Here is an 18,706-nt window from a genome sequence, read left to right on the forward strand (position 1 = left end):
CCAAGAGCACATGCTCTTGGTGGGGCATGAGTGGGCTGGCTAAGAGCAATCGGTCCTGCCTTGGGAAATCTGAATCCTAATCAGCTGTTTCCAGGCCCAGTGCAGGTAAAGGAGAGCATTCTACACAGAACAGACCTGGCCCAGCTGATGCTGACCTCTCCCTCACCCAGGGTAGCCTCAGCCTCCAGCTGCCACTGTTTGGCGGTGATGAGGTCATGCCGGATACCAGCCAGGCTCATCTGAGGACTGTTTGGAGCCGATTAAAGCGTTGATGAAATGCGGGTGCCTGGGTGGCAGGTGGCTCTGGAGAGCTTGGGCTCTGGTGACCAGGCACTCATCTCTAACTCAACTGAGCAGCGACTTCTGTACATCCACAGGATCTGGGATACAGAACTGCCTTTCTGTGGAGGTCAGCAAGGACAGTTTTTCATTTTGTACCGGGTAAGGGGCTAACTTAGGCGAAGGGCAGAGGACAAAACACAGGGTCACTGAGGGCCCCTTTTAGCCCTAACCGACCACATGGACTGCAATTAAACACCACAGAACTTCTTGACTCCCCACAATGCCCCCAACTGGACTGCTGGGTCCCTTTAGGTGACTATTGGCCATTCTGATCCACAGGATTTTCTCAAGTGACAGGCTAACATCTACAGGTCTCAACGTATGTGCCATCTGCTCAGGGAAGACTGCACTCTTCCTTAATAATACTTGTCTAAATGGTAATTAGCTAGTAATTTTTTAAAATTATTTGCGTAATGTCTACACTCTCACACAGATGGGGAGTACAATAAATACTTGCTAAAGTAATAATGGGAAATCAATAAAAAGACCAGTATGGGTAGGAAAGTTTGACAGGTAAGTTTTAAGTGGTGTTCTTTAAATGGGAAATTATGTACGCAAGAGAAGGACTCCTCCTACCTGCCACTTCACGGGGCCAGTCAGGTCCTCCTGGCTTTCTTGTAACCAGTCACCCTTCCAAGCCAACCTTTTCTGGTTTTGAGAGGCAAGGAGGATTTTTTTCTTTTTCCTTTTTAACAATTTTACTGATGTAATTTACATGCCATAAAACTCACCCATTTAAAATACACAATCTAATGGTTTTTAATATTTTCAGAGTTGTACAACCATCATCACCATAATCTAATTTTACAACATTTTTATCATCCCCCAAAGCAATCTTGTACCCACTAGCAGTCACTCCCTGTCATTCCAACAACTACTGGCTTAGAGAGTTTTTAAAAAATATTTTATTTATTTATCTTCAGAGGGGAAGGGAAGGAGAGAGGGAGGAAAATATCAATGTATGGTTGCCTCTTGTACAACCCAGGCATGTGCCCTGACTGGGAATCAAACCACATTTGTTTGGTTCACAGACCTGAGCTCAATCCACTGAGCTACACCAGCAAGGGTGAGAATTTTTAACTCTGTATCCAAACAACAGGAGAAAATCTTTAGCATTCAATTATCTGACATGATCTCTTCATCATATAGATGAAAAAAGTGGCAGAAGAGAAGCAGAAATGGGTTCAAAGGAAGTTTTTAGTTTGCTTTGTTGTTTAAGGTTGGTGATATTGAAGCATGTTTTTATGCCGACAGGAATGAGCCAGCAAAGATGGGAGGAGAGAGACGGGCTAACTGGAGGAACAGAGTTCTTGAGGAGAAACAGGGAAGAGGAACTCAAGCCCAAATGCAGGGCTGATCTCAGGAACTTTTTTCTACTGTGGAGGAAGGCAGCCGGGGTACAGGAGACACTGCAGGAGGCGGGTGGATGCGACAGTGGGGAGATGAGGCAGTCCCTTTCTGATTGCAGTCTATTTTCTCTATGAGGTATGAGGCGATATCATTAGCTTAGGAGTTGGGGAGGGAGGATGCTGGAGATTGGAGGAGAGAGAGGACAGGTGTTAACAAAACTGTCTTGGTCCAAAATAAGACCGTGATTTTACTCACAAAGTATAGTGCCATGGTTGGCATTGCTGAGATTCATGGACGTAAATGCAAAGTGAATCCAGTTAGTGTGGTTGTGTGATTTCTTCCTCCAGCAATATTCAGCTTTTCAGATACAGACATGAAGTAAAAGAGAAATTGCATTTAACTAGCATTGGCATTTCATCAGGTGTGTACAGAGGAGGGAAAAGCAAGGGAGTAGTTAGAATGGTGGACCATGGAATCTAGACGGTGGAGGGAGAAAGGAGGGAAGGAAAGAATGTTCAAAACAGAACCAGTCATTCCCCTGTACCTCCGTTCCACCCATACTTCCTCTTAATATTCCTTTCCCCGGTACAGGTACATACCATTTACTCAGCCATCCAATCCAGAACCTGGATCTCGTCTTGACTACTATTCCTCTTTCACCACCTGATCCTAGTGATTCTTTGCTTAAATCTCTCTGAGACAATTCTTCTCTCCTTTCCCACTGTCTTATTTTAGGCCTCACCTAGACAATTATAATAGCTTCAAATGAAATATTTACCCTTTCTCCAATCACACCCCTTCTAATCCATGTTTTCTATTTTCTTTCACATATAACAGATATACAGAAAAGTACAAAATATGCACAAAGGGACAGCTCAATGAATTTTGGCAAGGCGGACACACCTGCATATCCAGCACCTAGGTAAAGAAACAGAACATTAAGCATCCCACAAACCCTCTGAGTCACTTATGACCTGCCCTCTTGAAGGTAACCACTACTGTGACTTCTTCAACCACCGGTTCGTTTTGTCTATTTTGAACTTTACATGTAAGTGCAGTCATACTTCCATGTCTGGCTGGTATCCAGAACATCAGGTTTGTGAGATTCATCACGTTATATCAGGCAAGAGCTCATTTGCTTGCTCATTCAATCATTTCACTGTGTGAACATTCCATAATTGATTATCTATTCAATTACTGATAAACAATTTTGAAATTTATAAGCCTTCCCTCCCCTAAATCTTAATGGTTCCCACTGGAGGATAAGGTCCAGTTTCCTGAGCAGAGCTCAAGTTACAGACCTTCCTTATTGGCTCCTGCTTTCCATTCTTGCTTTCTGACCCTTCCACCTAAACCTCATAGACCGGCTCTCCTGAATCAAGTGTGCTGCTTCATACTCCATGCCTTGGAACGTGCTGGGCCCCTGCCTTTCTCCCTCACCTACCTGGGAAACTCCCACTCATTCTTTAAGACCTAGTGCAAACATCATCTTTTACACCAATCTTTCCCTGCCCTCCCCAGAGATTTAAAAGGGGTATCTCTGTGAACCCTCAGCACCTTCTATATATCTCCCTTAACACACCAGATAGCAATTCTTTGTTAAAATGTCTGATTTCCTCACTGAACTATGAGTTCCTAAGGGCAAAGACCATGTCTGGATTATTTGTTATTTCCTTGGTGCCTAGGGTGGCTACTGTAACTTCTCTATTTTACTGATGAAGAGAAAGAATTTGCCTAAAGGACAAAGATTTGTTGGTGACAGGGTCAAAACTTCTGATTTTGGGCCCAGTGTTCTTTCCTCTTCTCTGCATTGCTTGCTGGCAGGAATCAGAGGATGAAGTTTCCACCAAGGACAGCTGGAAGCAAAGCTGATTCCCTCAACATCTGGCATTACAGCCAGATGGACAGACAGTGAAGTGGAACAAGAAATGGGACCCTAAGTTTCAAGCCCAGACAACAAACTAACAGGCTGTTAAAGAAGAAGGTCAGCACTGGAAAGGCTCTTTGCCTCAGGCGGGCATGGTGCAGAATTTAAAGACTCATTTTGATGGTGGCTGATTAACAATGAAAATTGAGCCATGTGCAAGGAAGCGGGGCAAGGAAGAGCCATCCATGAAAAGTAGGCAGGGAAGAGGATAAGGGAAGCCCTGGGGAAAATGGTATTAAGTTTCATAAATCTCAAGTGTTTCTGAGGTGATGAGCACTGGTGGCTGAAAAGGCAGCGTCGCTGTGACTGTAATGAGAAGGAAGATATCAGGAAAGAGGTGAAGCTCTTAAAAAACAGGATACACTGACACTAAGAGCAAATGGGCCGAGAAGCAAACATACCACCTCTGCAGTGACATGCAAATCTCCAGTGGCTACGGAGATGTATTAGTGGATCCAAACATGAACTAAACTATGTGCAGGGCATTGTGGCAAAGGAGGCAGAGACAAAAAAACAGTCCTGGAACCAATTTACCTCAGTCGAGTATGGGGGACTAGACCCAAGTTCCAGGGAACAGGGAAGACTTCAGAAGGAGGCTGGCATTAGAACTGGGGACTGACTGGCAGAAAGAATTCCACCAGGCTTAGAAACAAAGTCTTAAAGGGAAGTGAGAGAGGAAAGGCACTGAGGTGGGAACAGAGTGGACATCAGTGTGGCAGGAGTTAGGGCAGCACTGGGGAAACAGTCAGTTGAGGGTCAGACTAGGACAACTCTGACACCATGTTAAAAAGTTAGAATGAGTAGGATTCTTTTTTATTTATGTATTTCTTAACAAATGAGCACTGAGTGTTTTGAAGTTAATAACAGATATCATATATAAAGTGCCTACTCTGTAGAACCTGTACGTGTCCTAATCCTGACAAAACCTTAGAAGGTAGGTGGAGTGGTATCACTCCATTTCCAGGTGAGGAAACAACCGTGGAGTGGTCCCTGCTTGCCAAGGGCCACAGCTATGAAATGGGCAGGGCTGGTATTCAGATCCTGACTCCACAGTTCATGCTCCTTCCTTGCAGTCTTTCTCAACTGGGATTTGTCCTTTGAACCACACATGGGAAATTATTTGAGTAATGTAGTACCACCTCAGACACCTGGGAGAAAAGCTAATTCCCTGTGTGTGATGGAGGCCTTATAGCATTAGGACTCAATTCTTTGGGGAACCCTGGTCAGAAAGGCTGTCATGATTAGAGACATGTTTTAAGAAATGGATCTGGCAGTGAGGTCCCATCCACCTTAACAGCCCTGGAACTATTGGGATAAGTCAGTTCTAGGGGACGGGATTAAGGCTTCCCATCTTTCCAACTATCCTGCTTCTTCCTCCCTCCATCCCGCCAACATTTTCTTGTACTTGGCAGTGCAACTGCTAACGAAGAGGCTTCCCGCTCTAAACCGGCAACACAGGTTTTCAGAGATGAAAACCACAGGGGCCTGTGCACCCACTTTTCTGTGGAGATCAGAGGTAGAAAATTAGTGAATTCAGAGCCTTTCCATAAAAATTGTCTGGCAAACTCCCGTTACACTTCCTGACAAAACTAGGCGTCTTCTCCTCCGGGAAGCCCCCTGTGACTGACTCCCTGTCTGCTCACCAGGCAGAAGCGGGTGTGTCGTCCTCCACGCTCCAGAGCCCCAGGTCCGGCCCCTGCCTGAGCACTTATCCGGCGGCCACTGCCTGTTTCTGTACCTGGCTCCTCCGCCAGCCTCCAAGACTCTCCCGGTCAGAGACGGTGTGCTTGCTCCAACCTAGGATGTCCCGAGGTTCATGGTCCCAGAGATACGAATGGCTTAGTGAGAGTCACATTACGGAACTGAGATTTAAACCCATGCTGGTGTTCTTTTCACTGTCTCAGGAGCCCCCTGAAGAGGTGGTAAGCACCCAGCACAACACTTGTAAGAGTTCAGAGACGGCGCTTTCGGAGTGGACCAGACAGACCACCAGAAGAGGCTTCCTAAGAAAGGGAGGCCTAAAGAGTCAGAGGATCTAGATGAGAACAGAGGGCACATGATGGTGATTTAGGTGAAGGTGGTGGGGTGCAGAAACAGAATTAAGAAGCCTTTAGTTAAGATTATAGGTGTCATGAAGGGAAAACAGGATCATAGTTGTCGGGTGAGAGTTTTATTTCTTTATACAACCATGGAGCATGGGACAGGGGCTTGTACAGATGTTATCATTAACCTTCGTGCTATCCCTATCACACTTCTCAGGTTTTATTTATGGACAAGAAAACTGAGGCTTAGAGAGTTAGGGTAACGTGTCCAAGGCAATACCAGTGGTAGGGTGGGGAGCTGGGATTCCGAAGATGTCCCCTCTAATACTCTGCCTCCTAAGGGGTCAGAGAACTTCCCACATTATCATACTGATACTGCTGCCTGGACTTCCACCAGCTCTCACACGGGGACTGCTAGTCAGAGTGGGGGCAAGAATAGCTGCCCCCTCCAGCTCTAACCATCTAGGATCTGAGGATCCTAAGTCCCTGTGGACTAAGCAATTTCAAGGACAAGGACTCTGGGCAGACTTCGTGAACACAGGTTGGCCCCTTGGTGTCACAGAGAGAGAGCACTTTCCTCTCATTTGCCGAAGCAAAGCCAGTGGCAAAAAGGCTAAGAAAGCTGGATAGTAAGGAAGGCAGACCCTCCTGCCTTCCCTGAAACCCTTGAATAAGGTCAATTGAGGTCAAAAGATGTTGGAAATGTCACTGGCAACAGCCCCCAGGACAAGGGTGCAGGATCCTGCCTCTCGGTTGGCTGGTCACACACACAAGCTGACCAAGAAAGGTCAAGGGGGGAGGGAGGTCAGAAGTTGGCTGGCCTGCAGGCCCTGAGTGACGGCCACTTGTTCAGATCAGGAAGGGAGAAGTAAGTGGGTTAATGGTTTTGGCCCTTGAGGCTGGGAGGCTAGGGCAGGGGGTGTAAATGGATGCTGGGTAAAAAGGCAGGTGGGCAAACTGTAAAAGTGGGGGCTTTGGGCATCTGTTCCAAGTCAACAGGCAGGAACCATGCTCCTGAAACAGTTCAAAGGGCCAGCCTTGGCCTGGAGGGGGGAGGGTGGACATTTCATAAAAGGCCTGTGCCTCTTCATTTCAAAGGTGTTCGATCTGGAAGGCTAGAGAGAGGGTCTCTTTTTAGAGTGAATTCCCTGTTTGGGGGCTGAGGGGAAGTGGGGAATGTAAACCACTGGACAATGGCTTGCGGGTACTGACTGATTTTAAGGAATGGCAGAGAGAAGCCTCATGGCAAATGCTCCAATTCCTAGCTACAAAATGTCTCGCTGGAGAACTTTCCAAAGGACAAAGTGAGTAGCATCTTGCTTGGAGACGTTTTTTAAGTCTCTGCTTCTGAGGGCAGCAAGTTCTTGCTCCAGAAGTGCCAGTCATCCCAGGCACTGGTACCACAATAGACATGCCCCAGACCAAAGAACGCACTGGAGCAGGTCCCTTGTGGGCGCAGGATATGGGCCAGGCCTGGAACTTAAGCAAATGTGGCTGCATTTGGGGGATTAATGAGAAATCGCTCCAACCCAATCACATGACAAGGGTATGATCTGAGGGTGTAGGGCCAGGGAGGCAAAGGCTCTGGGATGAAAAGTGCTATCTCTGAAGAATGAATTCTGAAAACATGATTAGGCTAAAGAGGAGAGTTGGTGGAAATTACAGAGAAGAAAATGATAGCTCATTAAAAAAAAAAGCCATTTCAAGCAGTCGAAGAAGAAATGGACTCAATGGACACCTAAAATGGAGTGGACTCCCAGGGAGTCCCTGACAAAGTCCAAGGAAATGCCAGCCAGCTGTTGGAAAGGTTTGTGCCAGGAGAGTGGGTAGCCTCAATGACCTCTGAGGACCTCTGGGGACCCCTGCAGCTCTCAGGTTACATGAAGAATGACTCCTGACAAGTAGGACCCGGGAGGGTGTCTGACCCCAAAAGAGGGTTTCTAGCCCCTCAATAAGTAGCACTGAGGGCATAAAAAGGGGCCTGGGCACCACACATCCTAGAAAGAGGCTTCCCTTATCCCAAAGAGAGAATGGAGTGGGATAAAGGCAGCTGGAAGAAAAGTGACTGCTCATGGGGTAGCAGGCAGGGTGGAGGATGACTCTGCACCAGACTTGGACAGGACCCAACCAGCCTGAACCTGGGAACTGCACATACTGACCTTCCACTTAAACTGATGCTCTCCAAAGCGGGGGTATTCAGTCATTCGGTAAATAATTACTGAGTGCTGACTGTGCACTGGGTACTATGCTAGGTGCTGGGAATGATTTTCCCAACTTTGGGGAACTCAGAGTCAAGTGAGAGAAAAGGCTATACTGAACACAAAAACAATTTCAGACTATGATAAGTGTGACTTTAGGCTGGGGTAGTGGTGAGATCAAGGAGGATGTCTTTGAGACCTGGGTTAATAGGGATTTTAAGGGCCTCCCCCTGTTCCACTAGCCCTGCTTCAGGGGTCAAAGTGGAGAGAGAGGACACTTTTGGGGAATGCAACAAACAAAACTCTGAGAGCATGTGCAGACACACAGGATGGTGTGCTATGTAACACACAGGTAGGCAAAGGAACATGTTCCAGCCACATAAGGGCAACTCCCAGGTGCACACTGCCACTGTCATTAAGTATAGCCACCCTCAAAGCATTTCCAGCTCTGGGAGGGTAACAGGGCTCTGGGGGAGCATGGCCTTTCCAGAGTGGAGAGGGTGTCAAGTGTCTCTCCCTGCCACTCCCCGCCCCATTCACCCATACTCTCACCTCCATCAATTAGCTCCTTGACGGTGTGGTAGTCGTCGGCAAGGACAGCATAGTGCAGGGCTGTGCAGCCCTTGAAGCTGGCTCGGTTGTTCAGCCGGTTGTTGAAGTCATCTTCTCGGGTGACCAGGACTGGGGGAGATAGTAACACAAACCCTCTTATTAGCAACAAGTGCCTTGATCCACCAATCTCACCTTCTTTCTCTTGGCATTTTAATTAACTCACTCACTCATCTACCTACTTACAAAACATATAATGTCATCCACTATGTGCCTGGCGATCTGTGCCGGGCAAGACGAGATAAACCAGAGCCAAGTTAGTTCCACAAACATTTACTGACATCTATTATGTATTACGATTCATATGGGGTCACAGAAGTGAATCAGATGTGGTCTCTGACCTAATTTGAAGGAGGCAGACAACAAATACATATTTATAGTATTATCTGAGATAAATACTATGTTAGAAGTTTAACGGGATGATATAAAAAGCCAGAGAGAAGCTGAGCTCAATTTGGGCATGAAGAGAAGATCCCAGAAGCTCAGTCTTGAAGGGTGAAGAGGAGCCATCTAGGTAAAGGGAACAGTGGGGTGAGAGAGACAGAGACTGTTATTTGGAGAACAGTAACACATCCCTCTGCTCTGAAGATGTTTACAGTCTAGAGAGTATTTAATACTACTTGCTAAAGAACTTTTTAATTTATAAAAGCCATTAAAAAATTGAAACTATAGAAAAATACAAAGAAGAAATCAATATTTCAGCAACACGAGAAACGGCACTTAACATGTCAGTATATATCCTCATATATATGCACACATATCCTACAAAAATTCACTATATTGCAATTTTGTAACATGCTTTTTTAAACCCTTAAAAATACACTGTGAACATGTTCTTAAAGCAAAGACAAACAGCATTTCACATGGTCAAAGAACCCAACCCCCCAGGCTCACTGGGGCGCCACTTGTGGCTCCCCCTTTCCTGCGTCACATAAAAACCTAAAACCAGTTCTATCGCTTTTATAGGAACTTATGGGCTGGGTGACCACACACATCGGGATGAACCTGGTTGATGCCTGTTGTCCTGGACAGTCCCAGTCTGAACAATAAACTGGAAGGTGACCCCACCTCTGGGCTCCTCCCTTGGAAACTGACACTCACATAACAGTTATGCTGTTCAGGTGATGGGGTTTCTTTCTGCCTTGATTATCCGAGTAACTGTTGTTTCCTCCTAAACTGAGTTCATTTTGGGCGGAACTCGGGTCCCACCTACCTGAGTCCCCTTTCCCGACAGCCCACAGCACTGGGCCTGCGAGGGGTAGGCTCCTCTCACTACTGGGTAAGGGTGTGCATTTCACTCGAGAGGTAACCTTGCCTAAGTAGTCAAATGCACCAGACAATTCCTAAGCTGTTCTTTTCCAGGTAACATGGTCTCGGAACAGTGTCCATGCATTTTCCCCTTCGGCAAAACTAGAATTCCTATTTAAAGTTCAAAAAGCCAGGGGACTGTCATGCCTCCTAACACTAATAGACCTCATTTGCTGACCTTTTTCTACTCTGTGCCTGGCCTGGCCTGGTCACTCCACACAATCAATCTATGAATGCTCATAACCACCTTGTAATAGTAGGGATTATCACTCTTATTTCACAGATGAGGAAACTGAAGCACAAAGGTCACCCAGCTAAAACAGGGGTGGGCAAAAGTAGGTTTATAATTGTAATACAAATAAACAATATAATATTTAATAAATAATAATAATACACAAATAAACTGTGTTTTGCTTACTTACGACTGTAAACCTACCCCCCCCACATGTGGTTGAGTAAGGATTAGAACCCAGGTCTAACCCGAGTTCTTAATCTTTCTTTCCATCATATCATGCTGTTACCCTCATTTTGCAAATAAGCAAATTGGGTCCCAGAGAAAGGAGCTCAGAGCCTAGATGTCTGGTCCCAGCATTGGCTCTTATTCTCCTTTTTTTTGACTACTCAAGGTGAAGGTGCAGCCTTACTTTCTGCAGAACTTGCCTTAATAGGGAATGGCCTGAAGCTTGTAGCTAGCAACCAGATAAACTAGTTTAGGTGGAAGCATTTCAAATGTTTGTCCGAAATAAAGTTGGTGGAGTACAATTCTGCACCAGAGGCTCTTCAGATTGATAACCTCCTCCTCTCCACACCTGACCTTCCCTGGAGTAAGGAGAACAGGAAAAAGGCCCCTGAGTAGCTAACATACAAGTCCCAAGTGCAAAGTTATCTGCATTTTCCCCATAAGAGAGTCCTTTAAGGCCCAACTCAGAAATAACTCTTAGTCTCCAAGTCTTATCAAATCACTGTAAATGATCTTGTTCCCAGCCTACTGAAGATTAGGAGAAGAAAACAAGAAGGCTGGGGAGAAGGCTTCATAATCAAGCAGATTGATTACAATCAAGTGCCAGCTAGGCAGAGAGGGAAAAGAACAGCACAATAAAGATCTAAAAAGGAACTCACAGAATCCTGTACCTCAAAAGCCCCTAAGGGCACCACTGAATGGCCACATAGGACACAAACTACCTGATATAATGATGCATCTGAGGAAAAGTGATAGTTGGCTCAAGAAAGCAGTAAGGGTGTAATCCATTTTAAAAAGAAAAATCATTCACTCAACAAACAACATTTAATGAGAACCAGTGCTTGGTGGTAGCTGCTGGAGATACACTAATGAGTAAGAGAGTCTAATGAAGAATCAGACCACTGAATAAATTATAGTTATGTTCCACAAGTGCAGTTATAGTCATATATAGGGTGCTTACCATAAAAAGCAGATGAAGTCAGGAAACACAGCTGGGGCCACTCAGTTCAGAGACAAATGTCACCAGAGTACCAATATAATAGATGAGTTACTAAGAAATCACAGGGGGCCCTGCTCACCTCTGAGGTCTCATCTCTTATCAGCTCCTTTCCAATGCTCTCTTTTGCCTCTGAACTTCTGCAAATACTAGTCCACTGCCTGGAGCATCTCCCCCTCTTCCATGTCTTCAGTTGGCTAATTCCAATTTATTTTTAGGCTTCTCATTAGAAATCACTTCCATGGATTCTTCCCAAGTCTCAGGTAGTTACTGCTCCTAAGAGCAACCAGCACCTTAGGCATCCCCTGATTACAGCATTTATTACATTCTATTGCAATCACCTGTTTACTTGACTGTGCTCTCCACTTGGCAAAAAGCTCAATGAGGACAGGAAGTGTGACTATATTTCCACAGCTGTATCCCCAGTGCCCACAACAGGGTCTAGCCATACATACGTGCTTGATAAATATTTGTTGAACTAACAAGTGAATATATAATTCATAAAAAAAAGCTTCTGATATTACCTTGTTTTTGGAGTAATAATAATGTCAGCCAACGGTTACCATATTTAGTGGAGACAGTGGAGTGTGGCTGTTAATAAGTGAGCTCCGGGGCCAGACCAGCCGTGTTTAGATCTCGGTTCTGAATTTACTGACTGTGTAACCTTGGGTATCTTAGCTATTCTCTCTGTGCCAAGTTTGTTCGTTCATTCATTCATTCATTCATTCATTTCTCCCTCCCTTTCTTTTTTTAAGATTTTATTTATTCATTTTTAGGGGGGAGTGAGAAAGAAAGGGAAAGAAACATCAATGTGTGGTTGCCTTTCATGCACCCCCCACTGGGGACCTGGCCCACAACCCAGGTCATGTGCCCTGACTGGAAATCAAAGCAGTGACCTTTCTTTTGGTTTGCAGGACGACACCCAACCCACTGAGCCACACCAGTCAGGGCTGTGCCAAGTTTCTTTATCTGTAAATGGAGATGATAACTGCTCTCTCAGGGGTATGGCAAGGATTAAATGAGACACTATGAGTAAAGGGGCTTGGAACAGTGCCTGGTGTACAGTACCTCTCAATAAATGTCAGCTCTTAACCTAACAGTCTAGTGCTTCCACACGCATTCCCTCTGTGAAAGAGGTCCATTTGGGGAATCCTGTATACGCGTTTTCCCTCAGACAAGCACAGTTTTTAGTTAAGAACCATCTGTTTAATTCATTGTTACTCAGCAGTTCCTCATTCAACAGCCTCTTTCCACCTGACCCTTATTAAAATCCTGCAGTACTGGTGTCCCAGAGAACACTCTTTGGAACTGAGTAGTGCATTACTATCTGTAAAATATTTTCACTTACTTATTTCGGAATAGTCCTGTGAGGTGTAAGTTTACTCTCCCCACTTTACAGATCAGGAAACTGAAGTTCAGAATGAAGCCACACTCAGCTGGTGGCTGAGCTCTGCCCATTTCCTGCTCTTATTAATAACCTCTTTCCCCTCATCACCCAGTGTTAAAGGCTCTGTCCCAGATCATCTTGCTGAAGTCCCCGGCTCATTAGATTTCATACTCTTTTCTATTCAAAAAGAGTGCAGAAAGGTGGGAAAGTGTGGGGAGAGGAAGAGCATGCCCCCTCATACACCTACCCCCCTCACTGAAGAAAACTATGCAAATCCACAGGAGCTAAAGTGACTCATCCAAGACTGGCTCGCCAGCTGGCCACCACGGTGGTCTTTTGTGGCCCCGTGTTTACAGCTGGTCCTCAGCCAGTGAACCGTCCCCTTCCCAACAAAGACATCTACCAGCCTGTCTCCAGCGCGGGGTGAGGCAGCTTGGGCTCTTGCTTCCCCTGCAGGCCGGCCATTCCTGCATCTTCAATGGAGGCTGCACCCTACTGCACAGGAAGATGACAAAGCATCATTTTGCCATCTTTCTGCCCTCACCTCTGACTTCTGATGTTTCGAAATCCGTGCTTGGGTGTCATGGCAAGTCTGTGCCTTCTACACACTCTGCAGGCCAGCAGTGCCAAGGAGTCGGCAGTGGAGAAAGTAGTCCCTGAGGCCTGCCAGGTAGCCCTGGCTACTCCCAAGCACTGCTGAAACTGCAAAACAACAAAACAAAAAACCCCCAAACCAACCCCCGCCCCGGCAAAATCGCTGCCTCCCACAACGAGAAAGTGATTTAAGGTAAAGGAGTCATGTAGTTCTCCTGACTCTTAGGACTACCACTTACTTAATAAGCTCTTCTATCTGTAAAATGGGTGCGATAAACAATAATTTGGGGAATCGTAAATATTTAAATATTGAGAATCAAATCTGACAAAACATTTTTTAAAACATTACCACAAACATTTACTAATGCTCCTTTCCCCTTTGGGTTCAACCCAGGGACACAGAGATGAATCCGACATGGCTCCTGTCCTCATCCTGCTAAAAGGTATATGAGGCTAAATGGGTGGTCTCCAGATAACGAAAGCCATATCACTGCTGCCCCATGCAGAGGAAAGCAACCCTCAGTACAAGTTCCATTCCTGCCAGCTCAGCCCCTCTCCACCACTCCCCGGAGCCATGCAACCTAACATGATGGAGGGTCTAGCAGTGCCCTGCCCTTCAAGATGTGAGTATGTTTTCATGAGAGGGAACCTCTATGACTAATGTGGCAAACTCGAGAATAACCCCTTATGTTTGTGCAGATGTAACGGTTTAGTGAGCACAATGCAATCATTCCCTTAACCTCATGACAAGCTAGGGCAGGCAGGTCAAGTACTGTACTATTCTCTCTACTGAAGAAGAGATATAGGTAAAAAAAGTTAGGTGGCCTGCCCAACTCATACTGCTAGTTGGTGGTGAACTAGCAGCAGACCTTTAGCCTGCCTAGCTCCACCCTCCATACTGCAGTTTCTGTCAATGTCCACAAGGTCAAGCCTCACATAACCCAGGGTCAGCTAACCTGGATTGAAGCTCAGGGAGTAAGCTAAATTTTTTATCAAGAGTCTCTGGCAAAAAGCCTCTGGGCTCTCAGCTTCCTCCCACCCAAGTTGTTTTGTATCTATGACCACATTAAATCCTATCAGCTGAGAGACAGCATCACAGGCTGCTCCCTCAACCTCTGAGGGCACTGGCTGTCTGCTCTGCCTGTTGTATTTGTCTTCAGCCAGAGGAGGGGGCAAGAAGGAGACTTCCTGTGCTGGGCCACCATAAGACTGTCCCTGGAGAGGGCAAAGCCCTTCATATTCTTCCACAGCCTAGGCGGCCCGCCTTCCTTTCCAAATCCTACCTGTTCTTTAAAGCCCAATTCGAGGCCTCCTCTTCCAGGAAGTCTTCTCCCCCAAGCTCTGCCCTGGATATGTCATGTCAATTATGTGTACTCATCTACCAGTTATTTATTGTCTTAAAACACCTCCTGTAATACTTTAGTGTGTTAAAATTTTCCCTTCTGTTCTGACTCCCCAGTTAGAACAGAACTCCCATAGGCTCCTCATGGATGACAGTAGCTAGTCACATTTTCTGTATGTACTTCATACAGCATCACTTCAGTTTTTCATGCAGCTTGAAACTTCATCCAGCTGCCTGCCCACAAGCATACCATCCCTGAGCACCTCAGTACAGAACGTGCTGTGAGAAGCGTGTATGCACAGGGTATGACGGCAGCAAAGATGGGGCACAGGTCAGGTGGGTCAGGGAGGAATCTCCCAGGAGAACTGTCGTGAGGATGAGGGGGAATTTGTCAGGTGGAGAGGGGAGGAAGGGCAATCCAGGACAGGAAGTGGCATTTGCAAAGGCTAGAGGGTAAAGCCTGCACTACCTTTCCATTCAGGAAAGCAGGAGTCCCTCGGTGAGTCTAGAATGCTGAGTGAAAGCAGTCAGAGCAGTGGGCAGAGATGAGGTTGCAGGTAGGCAGAGGCCTGACCTTGACAGGGGTTGGGACTCTAACCTGAAAGCTATGGGTATTTAAATTTTTTTAAGATTTACAGGGGAAGGAGAGAGGGAGAGAAACATCAATGTATGGTTGCCTTTTGTGCACCCCCTGCTGGAAACTGGCCTGCAGGGAACTCGCCTGTAACCCAGGCATGTGCCCTGACGGGGAATTGAACAGCGATCCTCTGGTTCGCAGGCCTGTGCTCAATCCACTGAGCTACACCAGCCAGGGTGGGTATTTAATTGTTTTGGTTAACAAATTAAGCAGCATGGGAACAGCAGGAACAATAAGCCAGGAGACAAAGAGAACTGGGTTTAAAAATGGCTTTTACTAACTTGGTATGTGTCTCAATCCTCTGTGTCCCGAATTCCCTATTTTTTAAATGGAGGAGTTGGGGTTTTTTTTTGTGACATTGGTGGTTCTCAAACTTTCGTGGGAACAGAATCACCTGAATAACTTGTAAAAAAAAACACACTGATTTTGGGGCTGCCACTTCAGCAATCTAGATTCAGCAGGCAGTGCCTGGGAATGCATCTTTTACAAAGTCCATTGCGTTGTTCCTTTAAGAAGACCAAGAAGCACTGGACTGGATGATCTCTGAGGGTCTTTCCCACTCTAGTGTTCTGCAAAAAACACAAAAATGATGCAAGGCTAGCCAAACCCACCCCGCCTCCATCTGCCTGCTCCTGCTCCAAGAAGGCAAAGGATGTCTGGGCACCAGAACATTCTGTCCAAGCCCCAAGTTTAGAAAGTTAGAGCCAAGCTCCCAGAACACCAAGCCCTGCAATGAGACCTCCAATATTTCACTTGTATCTCTTCTCCCTCCAAAACTCTCAGTTGGAATTAGGTCCTTGTACGCAATACACTCTAGTCTGTTTCCTCATTCATCCACCAAGCATTTTATTAAGCACTTTACATGGGCTCTGCCCTCAAACGCATGCAAATAACATCAAATAACCTTTCTTTTATAAAGTATCTCTGAAATAAAAATACTCATAATTTTGAGCCAGAGACCTGGATTCTAACCCTGATGACTCTGGAAAATTATTCCATGCTTCGGAGCCTCAAATTTCTCGTTGGTAAAATCAGGACATTAATATCTATTAAATGGGTTGCTGTGAAAACTGGAAATGATGGCGTATAGTGAGAGGAAAAGGGAATAACTGGCACCGAGGAAATGGCAATTTTCAAACTGACATGTCTTCTCCTGTCCCGGAACCCATCACATCCATAATCTTCTGTTTGACTTTAAGAGGCTCTCCTATCTGGTCCCTGTTAACTTCTCAAAATGGACTTGCAATTCCTCCCCTTTTGCTGGCTGAGGCCCCTCAAAAAGGACCTGGCGATCCTGTAACAAATTCTCAGTGGGCAGCACTGTGTATTAGAAAGAGAGGACAGGTGAGAGCCAGTCAGACTGGGAAGCAAAACTCACTGTGTGACTCCGATCAAAATCCTTAACATCCCTGAGAATTTGTTTCCTCACCAGTAAAATAAACAATATCTACCCAATAAGATTCAATGACAGACCCAGTTAAAAAATGCACACAGGATCTAGTGTAGATATTTTCCAAAGAAAATACGCAAATGGCCAAAAAACACTAAAGAGGCTCAATACCATTAGCTAACAGGGAAATGCAAATCAAAACCATGACATACCACTTCATAACCAGTAGGGTGGTAAAGCAAAAAAGACAGGCAGTAACAAGTACTGGGAAGGGTGTAGAGAAACTGGATCCTTCATACACGGCTGGCAGGAATGTAAAATGGTGCAACTACTTTGGGAAATAGTATGGCAGTTCCTCAAAAGATTAGACAAAGACTTACTACATGACCCAGCAATTCTACTCCTAGGTATAAACCCCCAAACTGGAAACATATGTCCTCACAAAAACTTGTACACATTCACAGCAGCATTATTCATAACTGCCAAAGTAGAAACAACTGAAATGTCCCTCAACTGATGAATGGATAAATAAAATGTGACATATCCATTATTGGAATATTATTTGACTGTGAAAAAGGAACAAAGTACTGACACATGCTACAACACCGATGGACCTTGAACACATGCTCAGTGAAAGAAGCCAGGCACAAAGAATACATGTCGTATGGTTCCATTTACAGGAAATGTCCAGAATGGGCAAATCTATAGGGACAGAAAGCAGATGAGTTAGTGGCTGTCTAGGGCTGGGAGGAGTTGAGGTAAAATGAGGAATGACTGATAATGAGTATGGGGTTTCTTTATGGGATAATAAAAATATTCTAAAACTAATTGTGGTAACAGCTGCACAACTCCTGTGAATATACTACAAACCACTGAATTATACACTTTAAATGACTGCATTGTAGAGCATGAAAATTAAATTTCAATAAAGCTGTTATATGAAAAAAATGTATGTAAGGATCTGAGAACACTGCTTGGCATGTAGTAAGGACTTAATAAATGGTAATAAACTTATTATTACACCCTGCCCTCTTCCTGATGCTGCTCTAACCCCGACCGGAACCACCGCTAACACGAACACTGTAGAGTACGCCAGGGTCATTGCAGGGAGCTCACTGCACACTCAGAGGGGGTCACAGGTGAGTCCTTGAAGGCTAATATCTCGTACTAAGAGTCTTCCTCCAGTACTCAGATATTTAAATATGTGGAGTAATAAGAAATTAATGGCCTACATTTATTGAATGCTTATTACATGCCAGGTACTGTGCTAAGAACTTCACAACTACTGATATTTTCCTCATAAGAACCACACTAGGCTGTTGCTATTATTCCTGTTAATGAAGAAACCAGGACTTGTAAAGAGGTTAGGTAGCTGGTTTCAGGTCACATCAATAGTGACAGCTCGTCCGTTCAACCCCAAGGCTTGTACTGTTTTCTCTATACGGCTTCACTATTCTTTGCTTTTATTTATCTATGTTTACCCGTCCTCTACAATTCAAGCATCCTGATTTTCACTGATTTCCCTTTCCTCTATACATTCCAGTGATATCTAGTCTACATCAAATCAGTTAACATTTTCTTTTCCATAGTATTATGTGTTCTTAGAGTGCTTCATGTGTATACCCTTGGACATGGTAGATGCTCAATAAATACTTCTTTAGTGAATGACTGTTAGGCTGTTTCCCCCAGTAGCAACAGATTCTTGAAGGACAGATACCGTGTCCTACAGATCTCTTTATCCCTCATACAGAGAAGGCGCTCATGGTTATCTAGGCTGGCTTACGGCTAGAAGACCAGACCTTGCTTGAAAATGGTTCTAAAAGACGCCATGCTCTCTGCTAATGGACTGGAAGGTTTCTATCTAAATGCATGCTGATATGACACCTGCCACAATACAATCTAACAAAACTGTTTTCAATGAGGTTAAAGATAACTAAGTGCCACTAGAGCCATCTTATGGGAAAAACCAAACAACAACAAAAAAACCCAACCAAATAAACTTTCTGGCCAACCCAATACTTAAAAACAGGATCCTGGTCACCTCAATATACCTTATCACAGTGCAGCATGGGAGCTGGCACACAGTAGGAGTTCAGAAAAGATTGCTGAGGAGTTAAGAAGAC

General features: G+C 45.2%; 1 protein-coding gene across 5 annotated transcripts in view; it reads right to left on the reverse strand.

The window, feature by feature from the left end:
• Positions 1-18,706, reverse strand: part of CLPB (caseinolytic mitochondrial matrix peptidase chaperone subunit B) — a 156,056-nt gene that overhangs the window by 71,933 nt on the left and 65,417 nt on the right. For all 5 annotated transcript variants that reach the window (XM_053670747.1, XM_053670748.1, XM_053670746.1 and 2 more), the window contains exon 5: positions 8,412-8,540. In XM_053670747.1, the coding sequence (XP_053526722.1) occupies positions 8,412-8,540 (129 nt within the window). The remainder of the gene's footprint in view (positions 1-8,411; positions 8,541-18,706) is intronic.

Source organism: Artibeus jamaicensis, unplaced genomic scaffold (genome assembly GCF_021234435.1).
Source record: "Artibeus jamaicensis isolate MK-2021 breed Jamaican fruit bat unplaced genomic scaffold, CSHL_Jam_final contig_64, whole genome shotgun sequence".
NCBI classification, from domain to species: Eukaryota; Metazoa; Chordata; class Mammalia; order Chiroptera; family Phyllostomidae; genus Artibeus; species Artibeus jamaicensis.